Source organism: Astatotilapia calliptera, chromosome 7 (genome assembly GCF_900246225.1).
Source record: "Astatotilapia calliptera chromosome 7, fAstCal1.2, whole genome shotgun sequence".
In the NCBI taxonomy this organism is placed as follows: Eukaryota; Metazoa; Chordata; class Actinopteri; order Cichliformes; family Cichlidae; genus Astatotilapia; species Astatotilapia calliptera.
Genome location: NC_039308.1, coordinates 12,678,811 through 12,697,204, shown reverse-complemented (window position 1 = coordinate 12,697,204; position 18,394 = coordinate 12,678,811). Strand labels below are relative to the sequence as shown.

Below are 18,394 nucleotides of genomic sequence, written 5' to 3'. Positions count from 1 at the left end.
TTTTGTACAACATTATATTATATTATAAAAATACATCCCAGCTGTAGTTTATGTCAATTAATGTCTCACAGATCGGAGATGGTGGACAGTTTTAGTTAATTTTGGAATCTTTTCCAACAATTTTTAAAAAACATTAGTAAATACCTTTAAACAAAATACACATAACTTATTCAGTTAGATTTCAGGATGCTGGTAAGTGACTCCTTTTATTTTGTAAAGATGTATCGTTTAGATTTTGTCCTCCAACTTTTGGGAAGAAGGCAAACATTTCAGCTTGAAAGGATTCCTGTAAAACATCTTTGTGCCAAAAACGTAACAACTTTATATTGAAAGAACTTTTTAATTGTCTCTCACAATACAACTTTGTGTTTGACAGAAAACATCAAAATAAGACCAGAGAGAGCAAAATACATTAAACCTTTTCAACAAACATGGCGGCTCTTACGGAAAGCTTTTGTAACTACTATGCTTGAGGCAGTAACATCTTTGAAAACATCACAGTTCTCATGGCCAATGACCCTCATATTTTTCAAAAAATATTTTTCCGCACTCTATACTATCTATCAATCACTTTCTAATTATTGTCATGGTTGTAAATGATAGAAAAGATAGAACTGGCACGTTCTTGCAGTCACGGCCAACAGTTTTATTGATGAGAGGGAAATCGAAATCTTTGTAAGTGATGAAAGCTTCTCTTTATATAACAAGCTGTTATACAATCTGCTTCTGGCTCAGTAGATTCAAAGCAAAGCGTTATGTCACCAGCTGTAATCGAATGTAACTGAGCTCATCATATTCTGCTTTTTACTGCTCATGGAAAAGACTGTCTGACATTTAAATCTGAAGTATTGTCTGTGTGAATAGAAATCTTCATCGTATACTAGCAAAAATATCTTCTCATAGTCAACGATAGCAGCTATGAAACATTCAGAGGTGGAGCCGCTTTTCAAGTCACCCTAAAAAAACCCGAACAAACATAACTTTGGAAATTAACAGCAACACATAACATCCACAATAAAAAGGTATGAAAGCAAAATATGTAAAAAGCAAAGCGAAAATAATATTGGCCGAGTATTTACAAGAACAGCAGATACATTAGGTAGTTTACAGTGTATTGCAACAATAGCAGAGCTACACAGTGAGACGTAACAGGATTAAGGCGTTGATTAAGACCTTCATCGTCAGCATAATGACAACATCAGTGTGAATACATCGAACATGGAGGTGAACAAACAAGGAACGTGCGTTTTATCCAACTGCACCTGGTTCAGCTTCTGTCGTTAAAAATCTCGTAGTTGTACAAAATACATGGAAAAAGCTTCGGGGGCCGTCAACACTGACTAACTCAGAACTGTAGCACAGACCGTGATGCATCAGGCCAAATATCCTAGTTTTAAAAACATCTAAAACACATATGGCTTTTCTTCTTTTTGTGTTTTTTTTTAATTTTTAGTTTGTTTTTGTTTTTATGTCTAGAGGAGGAAATGTTTCAACAAAAATACTTGTGTTCTGTAAAGATGACCAAAGAATAAGGCACCCTAAAGAGCTCTCTGTGCCTTTGGTTAATACTGCTTGATGTGCGTCTCCTGGATTACCACGCACATACTTGCACATGTAGACCAGCAGCTGAGCTGGAGAGTTGGGACAAGAACTGGTAATCACAGAAGTTCACCACATTAGTAGCCTATAGATATCTGGATATCGCCATTTTGATTTTTTGAATTTGTAAAATAATTTATTATGAAAGTCTTTTAAAGATTCTGCTGCTGGCAGTAGTGGATTCCAGTGCTGTTTTCACCTTCTGATATTAAAGCTTAACAGAGGTGATCTTAAATATCCAAGTCTAGTGACTAGTATTATTATAGTAGTATTCCATCCTCAGTCATAGTAGGATGAAATATAATACTAAACCAATTCCAGTCCAGCCACCTACACCCTTTCACTTTGTTTGCACTTTGTGGAGGCCACATTAAGTGCTGTTCCAACAAGCATTATGTGGTGGTGGGCTCTAGAGTCCGCAAAACACCAAGTGTGCACCTGTGCTGACTTACTCGCTACATGGAGGAAACACACTTACAGATAAGAAGGACTGTTTGAAGACTATCTCAGTATGAAAAACACTTTTGTGGAAGTTTTCTACATTTGTACATGTTTTTAAAAGTGCATCTGAATTTATTTGTTCTTATTTTTGTTGCAACAAATTCTAATAACAGAGAGCAGTATGTAAAATCACCATAACGACCTGGAGCATGTTAAAAATACCTGAATCAAACTGAAACACAACACGGCGTATTTTCCAATATGTCATGGACATATTAATACATTCATCTCATAGCGGCGCACATCTCCAAAGGAGCTGTTTGGAAGTACCTGTTTTCACCTGAGAAAGGTGAGGGCATCCCAGACTTTTTCCGCTTTATTTCTGCCCTCCTTCATAATTAACAGACTCTTCCACACAGTGGAAGTGCCAGATTGAAATTGGGCCTTTGTGTTGGTTTGATTTGATTCACGGACAACATGACAAATTTAGAGTCTACCACCTGTAGATGGAAGCCATATCATTCAAATGACACCCACCCCACCGAAAAAGGGGCCAAATGTCTTCAGTGTGAATTTTGGTTGCAGGATTCAAGCCTAAGTAAAACTGCTTAAGCAAAAAACACAAACGAGAGAGAGATGCTGGCTTTGCAGCCGTGCTTTTACAATCTAAACACGGTTTAGCAGCTCCTTCATCTGTTTGTCAGGTCAATGTGGGCTTCATTTCATCACTAAAAACATGTCAACTACAAAACCTGACACACTGTACCCCGACCAATTGCCAAGCATAGGCTCAAATAGAAAGCCAGTAACTATGTTGTTCAAATACTCGCAAGTCAATCATTTTTGGGGGGAGTGAAAATGTCTACAGTTAGTGTCACAAAGCTATGAGTGTAACATCTGGTAACTAAATAGCTCTGATACAGTGCAATTCTGTTCCTCCATTTGTTCGGACATGCAGGTTTGACAAGGATCTTCATTATCCTCACTAGCTGCTTTCACAGTGCACGTAAGATGGTGATGTAGAAGAAATGACAGTAGGTTATCAGGTGGCATTTTACAAGGTATTCTGCAGCTATATGATCTCAGGATCCAGCATTTGTCACGAAAATAGCCCTACAATCGGCAATCTGTGGACTGCACCCTGGTACATAGGTAAGTACTCCTGGAAGTGCCCTTTCTTTTAGATTTTGTCTGAACTGGGCAAATGGACAGGGATTGAAGGGAATTTGGTCCCAGACACAAGTCTCTACGTTGTTTCACAGCTAATGCAAAGATTAATTCCAGCTAAGCACCTTTTACTAGCTGGAACTGTGAAAAAGGAAGTATGGAGATTTGCACTCGCTTGTACTAAAATGCATGCCCAGATCACTTCAGATTCTTGTTTTCAGTCAGTGCCTCTGGCAATTGTCACGTTTTACTTTCCATATTTCTTTTATAGCAGTATACAGATACAGAAAGAAAATATTTGCTTTAAAGAAAACTTCCAAAAGCAAAGTCAACAAAAAGGGAGTTCAAAATGTAAGATGTCATGATTAGCTAAAGTGCAGGTTTCTGTTGTATTACACTGTATGGTACAGATTGTCAGGTGACCTATCAGGTCCACACTGTACCATGGAGGTGCTATCAAGATATACTTTAGGGGGCCATAAAGTGGCAACAGGGAGACAGCCTCCAGTGACCACCTGTTCTCTACTGGTACCACCTCCAGCTAGAACCATACAAGAGGCTGTGATTTGAGATGGAAACGGCATATCTGTGTTCTTCCGATTATAAAATTTTCAGGCCGTATCCAGGAACCCCTGAGAGGTCACGGACTTCTGTCAAATCCCAGCTGAAAAGAGTAACTGTTCCACCGCAGGGCTTCATTCACTGTCCTACCCTGCTTGGAGTGATATATGTAAGGAGGGGATGTGGACTCGGTCACGAAGGAGGCGGAGGACGTAGACTCTTACAGTTCATCTCATCCAAGGTCTTCCAGTATTTGTAGTTCTCTGACAGGTGCTCCATTAAGCCAGGAAGAGTGGCAAAGGCTGCAAGGAGACACATTGAAGTTGGTAGAATTAAAAACAAACATGGCTACACAGATGTGTGTTGTTAGGCAGATTTCAGTCATAGTTAGTAACTAATTATAAATTCAAACCATTAAATCATTGAAATAATATTGCACAGATCCTCTTGGTTTCACCAAAATAGCTCAGACAAAAGACAGTGGACGATATCCTGTGATATCTGGCACCAAAGTGTGAAAGGCAGGAGATAAAACCGTCCATGGTTTGGACTTGATTTTCCATTACATCCCACAATTTCTCAATCAGAACATTTGTAGGCCAAATCATCATCTTGACTTCTTTGTAATCTTCCTCAAACCACTTTTGGACAGATTTGGTGTGTGTAATAGGTAATGTGCGCAGTGCCTTTTTCTCATAGTCCCATGGTTTTCCAGGTAAGCAGTTCATCTAGCTGTCCATGTGACGAAAAAGAAACATCACATTTCTCATACACGGCCATTACTTTATGATCCAGTTCGGACATTGATGGCATATTTGGTGATTGATTAGGTAAGCATGAGCACTCTGACTGGTCTGCACTTATATAGCCCCACACACATTACTCTGACACCTTTGTCATACAAGCAGAATTAAGAAATGACCAGACAGACCAGCCTTCACTCCCCACAAGCATGAGTTAGTGTTTGCCGCCAGTGACCACGTCACTGATTCACTGGTTTTTTGTCCATGGTTTGTTTTTTGGCACTGGGATCTAAACAATAAATACCAGGGACACAACAAAGGAACTGCTGTTTCGAAACCTTCTGCCTTCCAGCCTTCACAAATCAGCCCTTGTCACAGACTCTTGGATACTTCACACAAGCTGAGAGACTATTTATTGACACCCCTTCAAGATTCAAGATTTACTTTATTGTCATTCAGCACTACCTCAAAGACGCAATGCAGAATGAAATTACGTAGCACAAGCTTACATAAAGACATATAAAAATGTCAATAGAGTTAAAAAAAAAAGGCAAATTTAATAATTAAATAAATAAATACATATAAAGTCAGTGGTACATATTTAAAAAGCACAAATAAAAAAACAATTCAATTACTGCAAAAGAGAAATGCTGATTGTTGACCGATTGGTAGAGTATAATAATCTAGAGAACAGAAGCTGTTTTTGTGCTGTTCAGCAGTTCGATGGCTGGTGGAAAGCGCCTGAGGTGCGACCTGCACCTCAGGCTATGATACCGTCTGCCTGAGGGCAGAAGTGAGAACAGGCTGGGGTTGGGGCGGAAGGTGTCCCTGATGATGTTTTTTGCTCTGGATAAGGAGTGTTGTTTGGCTGGACCCTCAATAGATGGCAGTGTGACCCTAATAGTCCTCTCAGCTGATCTCACCACTCTTCTCAGGGCCTTTTTGTCTGAAGCACTGCTGTTCCTGTGCCAGAGAGAGATGCTGCTTGTCAACACACTCTCAATGGTGCCTCTGTAAAAGGTGGTGAGAACCCTGGCAACCTCCGGTCACTTAGGAAAAATGTCTACTCTCTGACTAGTTGGCAAATAGTTGTTGGAGGTTGTTGTCAGTTACTGGAAATGGACAACATCAGCCTTCAGCATTAAAAGCTTCAACCAAAGGTGCAAAGGGTGCAACTAGAAGGCATTCTGGTTGTCCTCAAAACTCTTTACAGTATGATTAGTGTCTTTGTAGTGTTTGCAGACAAATCCATGTCAATCAAAGCATTATCAGAGTGCTTTTTATAGCTATGTGCAATTTCTTGCTAGCACCTGGCAATAACCTTCAGCAGCCGGTTGTGGAATACGCACTTTTCCTAGCCATTTCTGGTTACCAGTGGGTCACTGAATGGTCTCTTGGCCTGCACAGCTGGGGCATTAGCAATCGCTTTCACAGCTACTGCCAGCAACCGCACGCAACTGGTCTCGGTATATGTTTTTTTTCCCCAAGTGACTGGCCTCTAGGCCCCTATCCCTGTGTGACTGAAGCCTAAGACTGCAACTAAAAAACTTACTGTTCCCGTTGACACTGTAGTTTTTATTCATTTCACCTGATAGTGGTTTTAAAAAATGTGAAACATATATGGTGACAGATGACAGCTGGCAAAAGATTAAAGGGACACCTGCAGACATAGCCTGGTTGGTCATATGTCTCATATCTATACAAGTAATTTTAATGTATCAAGTCTCAAAATATCAGATTATTCAAAGAACCATGAATAATCCCAGTAGAGAGAATGCAACAAACACATATGTAAATTATATTTTCAAAAAACAAAACAAAAAACAAAGTAACAAACAAACACACACACACAGACACACAAAAACAGGAAATCAGGGATAAACACCTACATTTGCCACTGACTTCCTGTTATCATTCCACACGGACTGTTAACATTTGTAAGCAGGCTATGTGCAGTCAGTTTGTGTACAGTTGCTAATGCTACATAGACTCTACAATGGTTCTCCCACATTAAAGGTCAGCTGGGGCTCAAAGGTCTCTCTGCCTCTCTCTCTCTCACACACACCCACAGCCTGAGGCACCACAGCTTCGGCTTGTGTTGTTTACATCCTTGTTTCCGGCCTTGTTGATGAGCCACACTGCATCTGTGGAACTAACAATGACCCCTGCCTTGTCCTGACAGTGACCCTGGTGAATTGAAAGAGGCTGCATGTGTGTTTTAGTGTTTATGTGCAAGTGAAGTTCTGCTCGGCTGCTTGTCGAGTGATTGTAGCCAACCCCTCCACCCTCATCCCTGCCACTATTTCCCTGACTTCCACTCCCCTGATACTCTTGTAATTTCTCCTGATCCCACTGGCGTTTGGAATCTTTCCGTGACATCAGAGCTGACAGTAAACAAGCTGCCTCTCGGGGAGACTATGCTAAGAGGGGAATTCAGTGGGAATGGGGAACTAGTACAAGCAGCATACTATCCCGTTCCACTCATCATCACTTTCTCTCACTATCTCTTTCCTGTCATTTTCTCTCTTGCAATCTACTAAGAAAAAAATCACTGACGGCAATAAAAGAGGCCAGGAGTCAAGATGGCACTGTCAGAGGTTTTGTTTTAGTTGGACTGAAATGCCTAATTGTTTCAATTATTGCATTTGAGTTATGGAACAAACTGGAAATGTGGGAAGTGATTCAGAGGTCTTAACCCAGACTGGTTTAATGTCCCCAAAGAAAGGTTACACTGAGCAGACACAACATTGCAGTAAGTAACATTAATCATGTTACAATGCAATTTCCTGTTGGGACAGGGTAGGTCCTGGCATTCATGCGGATGTTACTTATCCCCCTATCCAAAATCAAGTGGGATAATGCGCCCCACCACATGCACAAATACAGCTTGAGGAACATTAGAGCTGACCATAAGGCTGTAGCAGGAAGCAAGATTAATAGGTTAGTGAGCTACGACGAGCTTGGAGGTAGAGTCTTCTGTGTCATGAAAGTGGCTCCCTTTCTACCTGGCTAAATCACTATGGTAACTTATGCTGAACAGACAGCTGGAAGAGTCACGTTTTCATTAATGCTTTTATTTTCAGCATATTTTCTCTGGTAGGTGAATAAGTTTTACATGTGCAAGCTGTTAAGCTCTACCTTACTAATGCAACAAATGAAGCCCAGCTGTAAAGTTAGAGGAGAGCAAACTGTTCAGTGATGATAACAAACTGGAGCAAACTGCACTCATAGTAATGATTTTGTGCAGCAGAAGAGTTATATGTGAATGCGCTCAGATCCTGAAAACTAAAACCTGGCTTAACAGAGAAAGAAACCATTAATACATAAATCAGCAGCCATTTGAAGATATTAATGGAGGAGCTTCTTTAAACTGAAATCAAAGCAAGTAGGGATGGGTATCGTTTAGGTTTTATCCGATACCGGTGCCAAATCGGTACTTTTGAAACGGTGCCGGTGCTCAAACGGTGCTCGAACCGGTGCTTAAAGAATGGAGAACACAAACTTTGTCCAAAAACCTCTCATGTTCAGCTGGTTTTTTTTGTAAAAAGATAACAATGTTAGCCTTTTCTGCAGCTATGTGGCATATATGGCATCACTCTTGGCTGGAAGCAGTGCTTAAACAATGGAAAAAACACAAACTTTGTCCAAAAACCTCTCATGTTTAGCTGTTTTCCACTTTTTCTTTGGTCATTTTAGCCTTTTTGGCCAGGGTGAAGGGAGTATCTGCCATCAAACAAGAAGACAGCCGCATGTAGCTATGATGATGTTTGCTAGTTCACCTTACATGCATTAATGTAATAACGTGGTTAGCCTACTCAACGTAAATTACACACGAACAACATGAAGCTACTCATGCAGAGAAGAACGGCTGCTGCTGCCATCATCATCCGTCATCATTTCTGCTACACTGGCAGGGCTAGGGGCCAGGACTCTATTCTTCGGGTTTTTGGTGTTGCTCCGGGTCCGATAACTGGCAACCCACCCAACGTGCACGGTGTGAGGTCTCGCAGCAAGCTATCAAATACGGCGCATTTCTTGGCTTTTAAAAAAAACGCTATGCGTCGCCAGCTGTTTAATCGGATTCTTGGTGTTACCTCCTTTGACAGTATCACAGTATCAGCTTAAAGCACTTGTTGCAGGCTGCTGAGTTTGCATATTTTGCTGTGAAGTACAGCCAGACTTTTGACCCCTTCGACTTGGACATTTTTAATCTGTAGCTCTGCTCTAACAGAACATACGTACCTAGCCCCGCCTACTATCCTCGGAAACGTAAAATGATTGGCTAGAAGTGTATAACAGCTCAGGAAAAAAAAGCACCGAAATAAAGCACCGAAATGTGCGCTGCTTTTCGGTCTGGTTACTACCGTTTATGTCAGAACCGGTGCCATCATGGCACCGGACACCGGTACCCATCCCTAAAAGCAAGGTTTATGGTTCAAACAGAAATCATCATCTAGGCTGATGAGCCGAGCCACTGCAGTCTTGCTGTTTTGGAAAAGGATAACTGCAGGACCCTGCACACTCACTGGCTATCAATTTGTGATTGATCCGTTGTTAGCATAACCTGGATAATTCTCCTTTTTCTGATCCAGAAAAATTAAAATTTTCCTGTTTTAGAATCCTGAGCCACAGTATTTCCTAATAATAATCATATTTAAGAAAATGTATATGTTTTATTTCAACATGACCTGACACTTGTGACTGACCACACAAAGTTATTAGGAAAGTGTCTACTGAGATCACAGCACACGAGAGCAGAGGGCTGTTTTCCCATGGACCTCTATGTTACCAGAAGTTGTTTTGCGGAGGCGTTGCATCCTATTGACCACGGACCGGTTTATGTCCGACAGTATTTTCACGGACCGGCCTTTAAGGTGTCGCGGATAAATACAACAAAATAAAACCAGTACCGGTACAAAAAAAATAAGATTTATTCATAACACACGGGAAAAGACCCAGGGAAACCGAGTTAACGATAACGCTGTCAAGTCGAAGCCTTGCAGGCTCAAAGTTTTGTATTATTATTTGATTCATTCAAAGCACCTTCAGGCAACTGTTGTTGTGATTTATTGCAAGTTATTAGGGGCTTGGCTTTGAGTGACAGGTGGTTGCTGTTTTGTCTTGTTTGGTATATAAATTTACAGTTTAGGATTTTCAGTCGCCAAATTTAGTGTTCCAGTTAATATCAAGCTGATTTATGGATGCAGCTTTCTATTCTTTCACTCAAATCTGGCCTTTTCTGGCATCCCAAAAACGAACAAACAAAAGAAAAAAAACCCTTTTATGTCATGGTCTGGGTGTGTGGCTGTAAAATTCCTGAAGGTCTGGACCTCCCTGGTATCCACCCATGGGCAGGGCCTACAGCCTCCCTCACCTGAAGCTGATTGAGGCAATCAGGTTGGAGATTTAAGCTGCTTGCTGACACTGCTTCCTCACTAGTTCGTCAACTACCCTATTTACTCCAGGAAATTCCAGCACACTGAACCACTCATCTTGGAAATCTGGTTAACCCGCCTGCTTTCAGAATCATCTCCTTGCCTCACCTGCCTGCCCTCCTGCCCTTGCACCACCTCGGGACCTTCACCGCTCAGGACAGCTGCCACACACCACCAAACCCACCTGGACCGCACCACCTCTCCTTCAACGCTTCCATCTCCCACCTGCACATACGTACCTAATCACCAGCCAGCTGCTGTTGCTTTCTTGGACCTGTCCCCTTGCTTATCCCTCTCCCCTGACCAAGACCCTCACGCCCCATGTGTCAAGCCTTAAGTCAGGTACTATCGTAAATGTCATTTTTGTGCTAGTTGATAAACCTTTGTTAAACCCTTTCCTCAGCCTCCGCTTTGGGTTTTCTGCACGTGGGTTTGATTTTTGGTACTCGGCCTCCGGCTGTTTTGTGACATTTTAAATGGTGGTCTATGAACCAGTCAGCAACTGTCCAGCTTATATTACTAGTTTTTGACTTTGTCACAGTCTTTATTTTGCAATCTGAGCAAATCTCACCAGTTTCTGTTGATGACAGTGTTGTCGGGAATGCATTTTCTTTTTATCAATCTCACATCCACAGATGTATTTAGAAACAAGAGAACAAGACTGCTTGGACTAACAGAAGCAGGCTGGTAACTTTAGGACATTTAGTAAAGATTGCAGTCACATGTAGAATGTGAAACAATTATCACTTCAAGAGAAAAGATGTGAAAGATCATTTGGGAAATGGTCTGAGTGAAAGCATTAGAGGAATCCTTAGCAAGCAAATGGCTTCTTATAGAACAACAGTTACTTTTGTTCTGTGAAAGTAAACATTTAAACTTGTTAAGCAGCAAGTCCCAATCTATGATTTATGATCCTGACCTTTTAGCTGCACAGTCAGACTTAATATGTGTGTAAATATAATACTCCACTCTATTGAAATGGAAACAAAGAAGAAAATGACTAAGAAGACTGTGTGGAAAACCACCCCTGAGAGAGAAACACAGAACACAGTTGAATTTTTTGCTCTTACCATCCCAGGCGTCAAACATATCAGTGATGAAGTAGTCTATGAAGGAAATCTGAGATTTGGGGACACTGCAGGTGTTCCTGTCGAAAACGGGCATCACCACTGGCAGCCCTTGTCTCTTCTCCTCATCTGTCTGCAGGGAAACACACATAATTCAATAAACAGGGAGCTTAGACGGCAGGAGGCCATTTATCTAATAAAGTATGCAAAGTGATTAAGCAAAAACAAATAAAATTAAATGAACAGTTAACTATCTTCACAGTAATGATTCTGTTCTAAGCTTTAAACCCGCTATTAAACTAAGCTGTTTTACTGATGCTCCCACACCTGTGCAAAGTACTCCTCAGAGATCCGTCCAGCCCACTCGATGCAGAGCTCGAGTGGTCTGCAGGGGTTTGCCACATCTGCACACTTGATCAGCATCCTCTTTATCAGCAGACGATTCTCTGGAGAGTTTCTGATGTTGGCCTGACCCTCACAGTCACTGTTCACGCTCTGTGGGAAAGACACAGCAGATATAACCATCTGGGACATCCAGAAAAATGAAGGACATAAGACACACAAACACATATACTGAGACATATAGTCTCATCACATATCTGTTTTGTAACTCTGATTTCTAATAACTTCCTGGAACGTTTCCTGGAAAGAGCTAATGTGGAACCATTTGTATTGTTTGCAAAAAAAAAAAAGAAAAAGAAAAGTAAACCAAACAGGAAGTGTTGCTCTTTTTCTCCCCAGGCCTTCATCCTTCGGCAGACTAAGCAAACTACTGCTGAGCAGTTAATCAAATTTTAATCTCAGTCACAGTTTCCCCCTCCAGTATTCAATGCATGAGGTTTTGGGAGTTTTTGCAGCAAAAGAATGATACAAATTAAAACTAATCAAATTTAAAATTGATATTTCATTTCTTGTCCTTCAATAAACACTCCAGTTTCAAAGATTAGAACATTCTGGCTACAATGAGTTCATATTTCAGGCTTTATGGGGTTAACACATATATAATAGTCGAGATAAAACAATTAATTACAACAATTAATAATTCTTTCTTTTAAAAAGTTTATTACATTCAGTATTTTTCCAAAATGTATACACCTTATTATTTGCTCTTACTGAGTGTCTCTGAAGCTATCTGACACTTACACTCGTGCTGGTCTCCTCTATGGCAGCCATTGGCTTGTTGATACTATTCACAAATTTGCTGACGTGTTCAAAGTGTCTGGTCATCTCTGTGGCCAGCACCATGTCTATGATGGCCTGTCGCAGCGTTCGGAACTGAGTCCTGTATGCAAAGGGTAAAATAAAATCAGCATCTATTCACATTCTGCATTGTTGCTGCATGCTAATGTAAATCAGCTGTGACTAAGAAGAAAACAAAAAGAAAAAAAAAGCAGGTGTGCTGCTTCTACTGACCTGTCGATGTTCTTGAAAATGTTGCTCTTGCTGTCACGGACAGTGAGCTGGAAGGCGAGGGCTGCGTGGTGGCTCTCCAGAACGGCCGTGTCATTGTAGAGTATGGCCAGTTCACTACCTGCATTACACAAGAAGGAGTTGGTCCTGCCTGGGTGGTCCACATCGTGGACTGCTGCTGCTATCAGTGCTGCCACCTCATCCAGCTGGTCCAGACTGCTCTGAAGAAAACAGTGGAAACAAAAGGCCACATCAGTACTGGACTGCTCTGCATATATGGATGCAAGAACTTGCTGGAATAGGTCCTGGCATCTCTGTTTAGATTGCTCCCCTCGTGTTCCAAAGCCAGTAGCAGAAAATGATGGATGGATGGATTTTATTTAATCTTCATAATGAATACTATATCTGTATTGCACGATGCTATATGAGGCTTTTTTCAGTTGCAATTGCAAATAAAATAAAAAAGTGAATTTAAATCCATCCACCATCATTTTCTGCTGCTTATCTGGTTTTAGAACACAAGGGGTGCCGTGAACAGAGACGCCCAGTCCTATTCCAGTTAATCTGTATGTGTATCCCAGCTTTTTTGGAATTGGGATTGTACAATGAATCGTATTCAGATCTTTTGCTTGTGTTCCTTTTAATAAATGCTGGTATGCAAACATATCTAGAGTTTTTTTTTAAATAATCTGCACAAGCAAACAACATCTTCTATCAACAGTATCATTACATTTTTTTGTTATTAGCATAACATGTTTTTTTGGGTATATTTTTGGTATATTTTCCTTAATAAACCAAAATATACAATTCATTAAATGTGTATATATTATTTAGTATCTCCTGTTTTAGATTTATCATTCTCATGTTCCGCTCACTCAGTTTATATGTGTGCTTTTCTTCTAACCTTGACTCTCTCTTTGCGTAGGAAGTAGGCTGTAGCGTGCAGCACATCTGCAGCGTGTGTGGAATTGTGGTAGGAGTTAGAGGAGTGGTAGCTGGCCTCAATGAGCTGCAGCCAGGAGCGCAGTGTAGCCTCCGAGCAGTTTAAGAACTCACACACTCCAAAACTTGTGCAAATCTTCAGGCCTAGGTATGTCAGTGGTCTGCAGGGGATCACACAAAGGACTGGATGAATATGCGTGGAACAGGTTAAAGTAAGAAAAATGCAGCAAAACAGATCACTACTGGATAACGAAATGAATTGAAGCCAATAAGCATACGTAGCTTTTTCGAATCCAAGGAATTTGATATTGTTTGGACTCTCTGGATTAAATCATCTTTGTACCTTTTGTGTGTAGCTGCCTCCAGCTCCAGGATGTTGAATTCCCAGCACTCCTCATCATTCAGCATCTCAGCGATGTTTGGAGGAACATCATTCAAAGTGACTGGGATAGCCAGCTGGCTCTGACTCATGTCTAATAGACACACACACATAAAAATGTCACCATAAAAAGACCAACGAACTATTGTACCTGTGTTGGCTCTGTAATATTTATACCAATAGTTGTTCTGAAAATGTAAAGACTGTGGTAGCAATACAGTGTGCAATAAAATTATTTAGAGAAGTGAAGGAGCACCGGTGGTGTTGCAGTTACACTTACAAAGACACAGCTTTCAACATAATGACAAATTAGACCATATCTCAGAAAATTGACTCTTGCTTTGGGTCATCTCTCAGTTAAGTGCTCTTGTGACTGTAGTCATTATAATGGGGTTATGTAATAAACTGAGATGGAAAAATACACACTCTACAATGTTACAAGAACATTGCGACTCTTTCATCCTGCCAACAACAACTTCAAACTTAATATTTATTCAAGAGATTCCATCAAGACAACAGACCACATTCAACACCCAAAAGGCAACACCCAAACATATCTCTAGTCCCACATGTTTTTAACCTAATGCTTCATTAACAGCTAGCTACTATGAAGTTATTGCCCCGGTGTTGCCAATATATTTATACATACATTGAAATATTTACATAATGCACAGGATTATTGTGCAATATATATTGATTTTTCACCCCCTTGTTGTGGATATTCACTCATGAAAACACACCAGTGTGCAATAGTACCCACTGTATTCCTCTGTTTCTTTTTCTTTGTTGCCATTGATATTACAGTGCATTAAAACTTACTTTTGCAGAAAACATATTCATTCCCAGAGAGTCTGCGCAGCCCATCCTGGAGGGGAAAAAAATGAAGAAAATGATTTTTTGAAAATGATTTTGTTTCTTGAGACAGACAGTGAGCCTATTATTCTTAACATCTGACTATTCCATTAGAACCCCAAAACAAATAATGTGGCAGCCTTGCTCAATATTTCAACTTGCACACACAGTGCAACAAACTGGAGTGAAAGATGCATTTATTGGGGAGAGTTGGTGGATTAACTAAGCATCAAAATAAACCCAACATGGAAGACAAGAAAACTGCCGTTCTCTAACTGACCACTCGAGTCTGCTTCCAAAAGTGAGCCACTCCCCACAGAGATGGTGAAACAAGTAAAACTTCCAAGGAGAGAAAGCTTTTTAAAACTTTATTTTGCAGAGTTTCTTTTGTAGTTGTGCCTCTGTATACCATTAAAAGTGTGTTTCAATTATTGTAATTCAGTGCAGCGCTTTAACCAATGGAGTTTAAAAGTACTGCATTAACTGTTTAGTTTAGATATTTTTATATACAGTACCCCATCATCAGAAAGGCACTTTCTGAAGCTGATTTTGAGTGTTGAACTTGCATTTGGTGTCTTTGCACTGGAACTCTTAACTATAAGGTCCACAGAGATATTGATGCAAGTGAAGGAGGCCATAATTAAGCAGTGGAACTAAAATAAACCCATCAGAGAGATTTTGATGTGGCCAAATCAACAATCTGGTATATTTTTTAAAAGAATGAATGCACAGCAACACTGAAAGACAACTAAAGGGGATAATTAAAGAATTATGTTCTTGGTTAAGACAAACCTCTTGACAAGAAGACTTTTGTCAAGACTCAAAGTCTTTAAGCAAGAGACGCCTTCATAAACGGACATACAGTGTTTACAACAAGGTGCAAACCATTGGTTACTTTCAAGAACATGAAGGCCAGATAAGACTTTGTCAGAAAGAGCCTGTTTTGAAAAAACTTCTTTGGAGAGATGAATACAAGATGAGCCTGAAGGATGAGCCTGAACCATAACAATAGGAGGAGAAAAGTAGAGCTGGTATCTCCTTTACCATCACATTGTCACTGAATTGATGTACTTTTGGTAGTTACTAGAAAACACAGCAGATCTATACTGCGGAGAAAAATCATACATTAAACAATTTGACTGATAGACTGCATCAGCGGTCTATAATATTGCTGCTGGAACCTAAAACTTGCTTTCAAAACAGAAATGTATGCGTGCAGTGACTCACCTCATAGTTGGGCTTATTCAACAAATTCAAATTAAATAAAAACTGTTGGCAGTACAAAAACACAAGCGTGATTGCTGAAGGCAAACATTTCTCGGCTGAATGAAAATACCTTTTTATATTTTATATGCATGAGGTAACAGTTTTACACTGTGATTAAAAACAGCCTGTTTCTTATGTCTCCTTATAAAGTGTTTCAGGCATCTCAACTTACGAACCAATGTTTAAGTACGTATACTAACTAATTCTTACACTCATAAGCCCGCCAACCAGGTCGCTTGTGTGTGGGTCATCTTCTTTGGAGGCAAGCTGAGGGGAGTAGAGCTCAGTGGTCCTCAGGATCTCCAACACACGGTCCAGAGCTTCGGCTACCGTTACTGGACTGCTCTCCTGAGCTGCATTGATGATGTTTATTACCTGGGAATGAGGGAAAAGAGTAGCCAGTTAGCAGTTAGCACTTCCTGTTATTGCTGTGAAAGGTGGTCCCTCAAGCTACTAAATGCTTGATATGTTAGATATTATAAATGTGTCCAAACACTTCCAGTTTGTTCCTGAGTTACTTGGACAACAGCCACAACAGTGAAAAACATTATGAAGTCACAATAAAGCTGACTTTGGAAATAAAATGCCACTATTTTACTTTTTCACAAATGGATGTTTCATTTTATTTGTGTACAATGCTGTCATCAAAAGAGTATGAAATTTAAAGAGTTATAACCAAGAAAAAAAAGTGTTTTCGGAGCTTCAGTGACCTTTAACAGGTTAATTCTTCTAAGTTCTTTGTTGAGTCATTGTGACTTCTTGTAATGAAAAAAAAAAAAACCCAAAACAGATGGATGAACGTACATGCTGAGGGCTGGACAGACAACCCACAAACATATTGTCTCTGGCATCGAAGGATAAAAACACAGTGCAAGTTGTGACTTCTGGTCATTTTTACATAGCATTTGCTTTGGTACATTTAAGGTTTATTTTACTGTAAATGATTAACTCCACTGCTTAAAGCAGCATACCTTTGTTATTGGAGCCTCAATGGTCATAGAATGAATCCTGGCCACAGAAGAGTATCTTCGATTTTGTAAACTGGGAGCTGCAATGTAGAAAACATTATGGTATTGGTATTGTGATCACTATATTATGGCTTGTGGATTATCAGTAATAATAACACGATTTTGGCTTTCATCAAAATGCTCATGAATGAAAGACATAAAAAAAGAGCAAGAGAAAATATTTTGAGGGTGAGCAGAGGAGAAGCAGCATGCAGCTGAGATAACTTAAAATAGCAGCTGCGTCAAAGTGAGTGGAAGAGGGAGGTATGCATGTTATCAGCCCTCAACATCTCTCTGTACGATCTCTTTAGTTCAAGCACCTACCATAACACAGTCTGACTCACTCTCTCATTCGCTATCTCCAATCATTCCTTCATTCTTTCTTTACCCACTCCTATTTTGTGTTCTCCTTTGCTTTATTCACATTTTTTTTATTATGTTCAATCTACTACGGTTGTTTTGTGTTCAAACATCTTCTTCAGATATTTAGCTGTAGACCATGGCTCCCGTTACATTGTGTTGTTTAGTTAGCGCTCCACACTTGCCGTACATCAGGATTGGGGCCTGTTTTGTTTATCTTCTCCTCATTATAATCTTAACTGTTATCAGCTTTAGCCAAGCCAATTGAAAATATGTTTAGATGTCTGGTTGTGCTTTTGGAGTGGCGCAAACTAGAGTTGTACCAATTTAAACAGAGGCTCAAAAACGTAAAACACATTTTAAATATCCTTACCGTCACTACTACGGGAGCTCACCGATCGGTCGTCCATCGAATCTTTTCTTCTGTCTCGGTGTCGTAGAGAATAGCACTCTGCGGATGGAAGTAATGCATGTAATACGATCAAGTAATTTCATCTTTGAGAATAATAACAAACGTGGACTTGTTTACTTTGGTGACCCCCTTACAATATCCACTGACATTTAAAGAGAGCATGGATAGGACAGCGGAATTTAACAAAGTAGATTTACTCAAGGACTTAGCTCGAGTACAGTTTTAATGTACTTGTAGCTTGTTTAAAGTTCACTGTTATTCAGCATTCTGCTTCAACTCCATTGCATTTACAGTGTTTTACTTTATACTCCATCACATTTATTTTAAAGCTAAAGCTACGTAACAGTCTGCAGTCTTAAATACTGGAAATAAGGTTACCCAGCAGTTAATAAGTCATCTACATGTGCAACATTAAAATGAAATACACATTAATGAACCAAAAATTATTAAACCAACAGTGTCATTTATATATTCTGCATAGATAATACTTTTGCTTTAGCTGCTTGATTTGATTTAATTTAATTTAATACACTTAACAGCCACTTTACTAGATACACTTTACTAGTACTGGGTAGGATCCCCTTTTTCCTTCAGAACTGCTTTAATTCTTTGTGACAAAGATTCGACAAGGTGCAGAAAACAGTCCTCAAAAATTCTGCTCCACATGCATTTGCTTTATGTTTGTTGGCTACACATCCATGATGTAAAACGGTTGGTTACAGAACACCTTTGGGATGCGGTGAAACGGGAGTT

General features: G+C 40.0%; 1 protein-coding gene across 2 annotated transcripts in view; it reads right to left on the bottom strand.

Annotated features, from left to right (window-relative positions):
- Positions 1-174: 174 nt before the first annotated feature.
- pde8b (phosphodiesterase 8B) overlaps positions 175-18,394 on the bottom strand; it is a 46,113-nt gene continuing 27,893 nt past the window's right edge. For both annotated transcript variants that reach the window (XM_026173151.1, XM_026173152.1), the window contains exons 12-22: positions 17,603-17,680; positions 16,834-16,910; positions 16,073-16,237; positions 14,564-14,609; positions 13,709-13,838; positions 13,328-13,526; positions 12,427-12,644; positions 12,157-12,295; positions 11,341-11,508; positions 11,017-11,146; positions 175-4,070 (exon numbers count right to left, since the gene is read on the bottom strand). In XM_026173151.1, the coding sequence (XP_026028936.1) occupies positions 3,961-4,070; positions 11,017-11,146; positions 11,341-11,508; positions 12,157-12,295; positions 12,427-12,644; positions 13,328-13,526; positions 13,709-13,838; positions 14,564-14,609; positions 16,073-16,237; positions 16,834-16,910; positions 17,603-17,680 (1,460 nt within the window). In that variant the 3' untranslated portion in view covers positions 175-3,960. The remainder of the gene's footprint in view (positions 4,071-11,016; positions 11,147-11,340; positions 11,509-12,156; positions 12,296-12,426; positions 12,645-13,327; positions 13,527-13,708; positions 13,839-14,563; positions 14,610-16,072; positions 16,238-16,833; positions 16,911-17,602; positions 17,681-18,394) is intronic.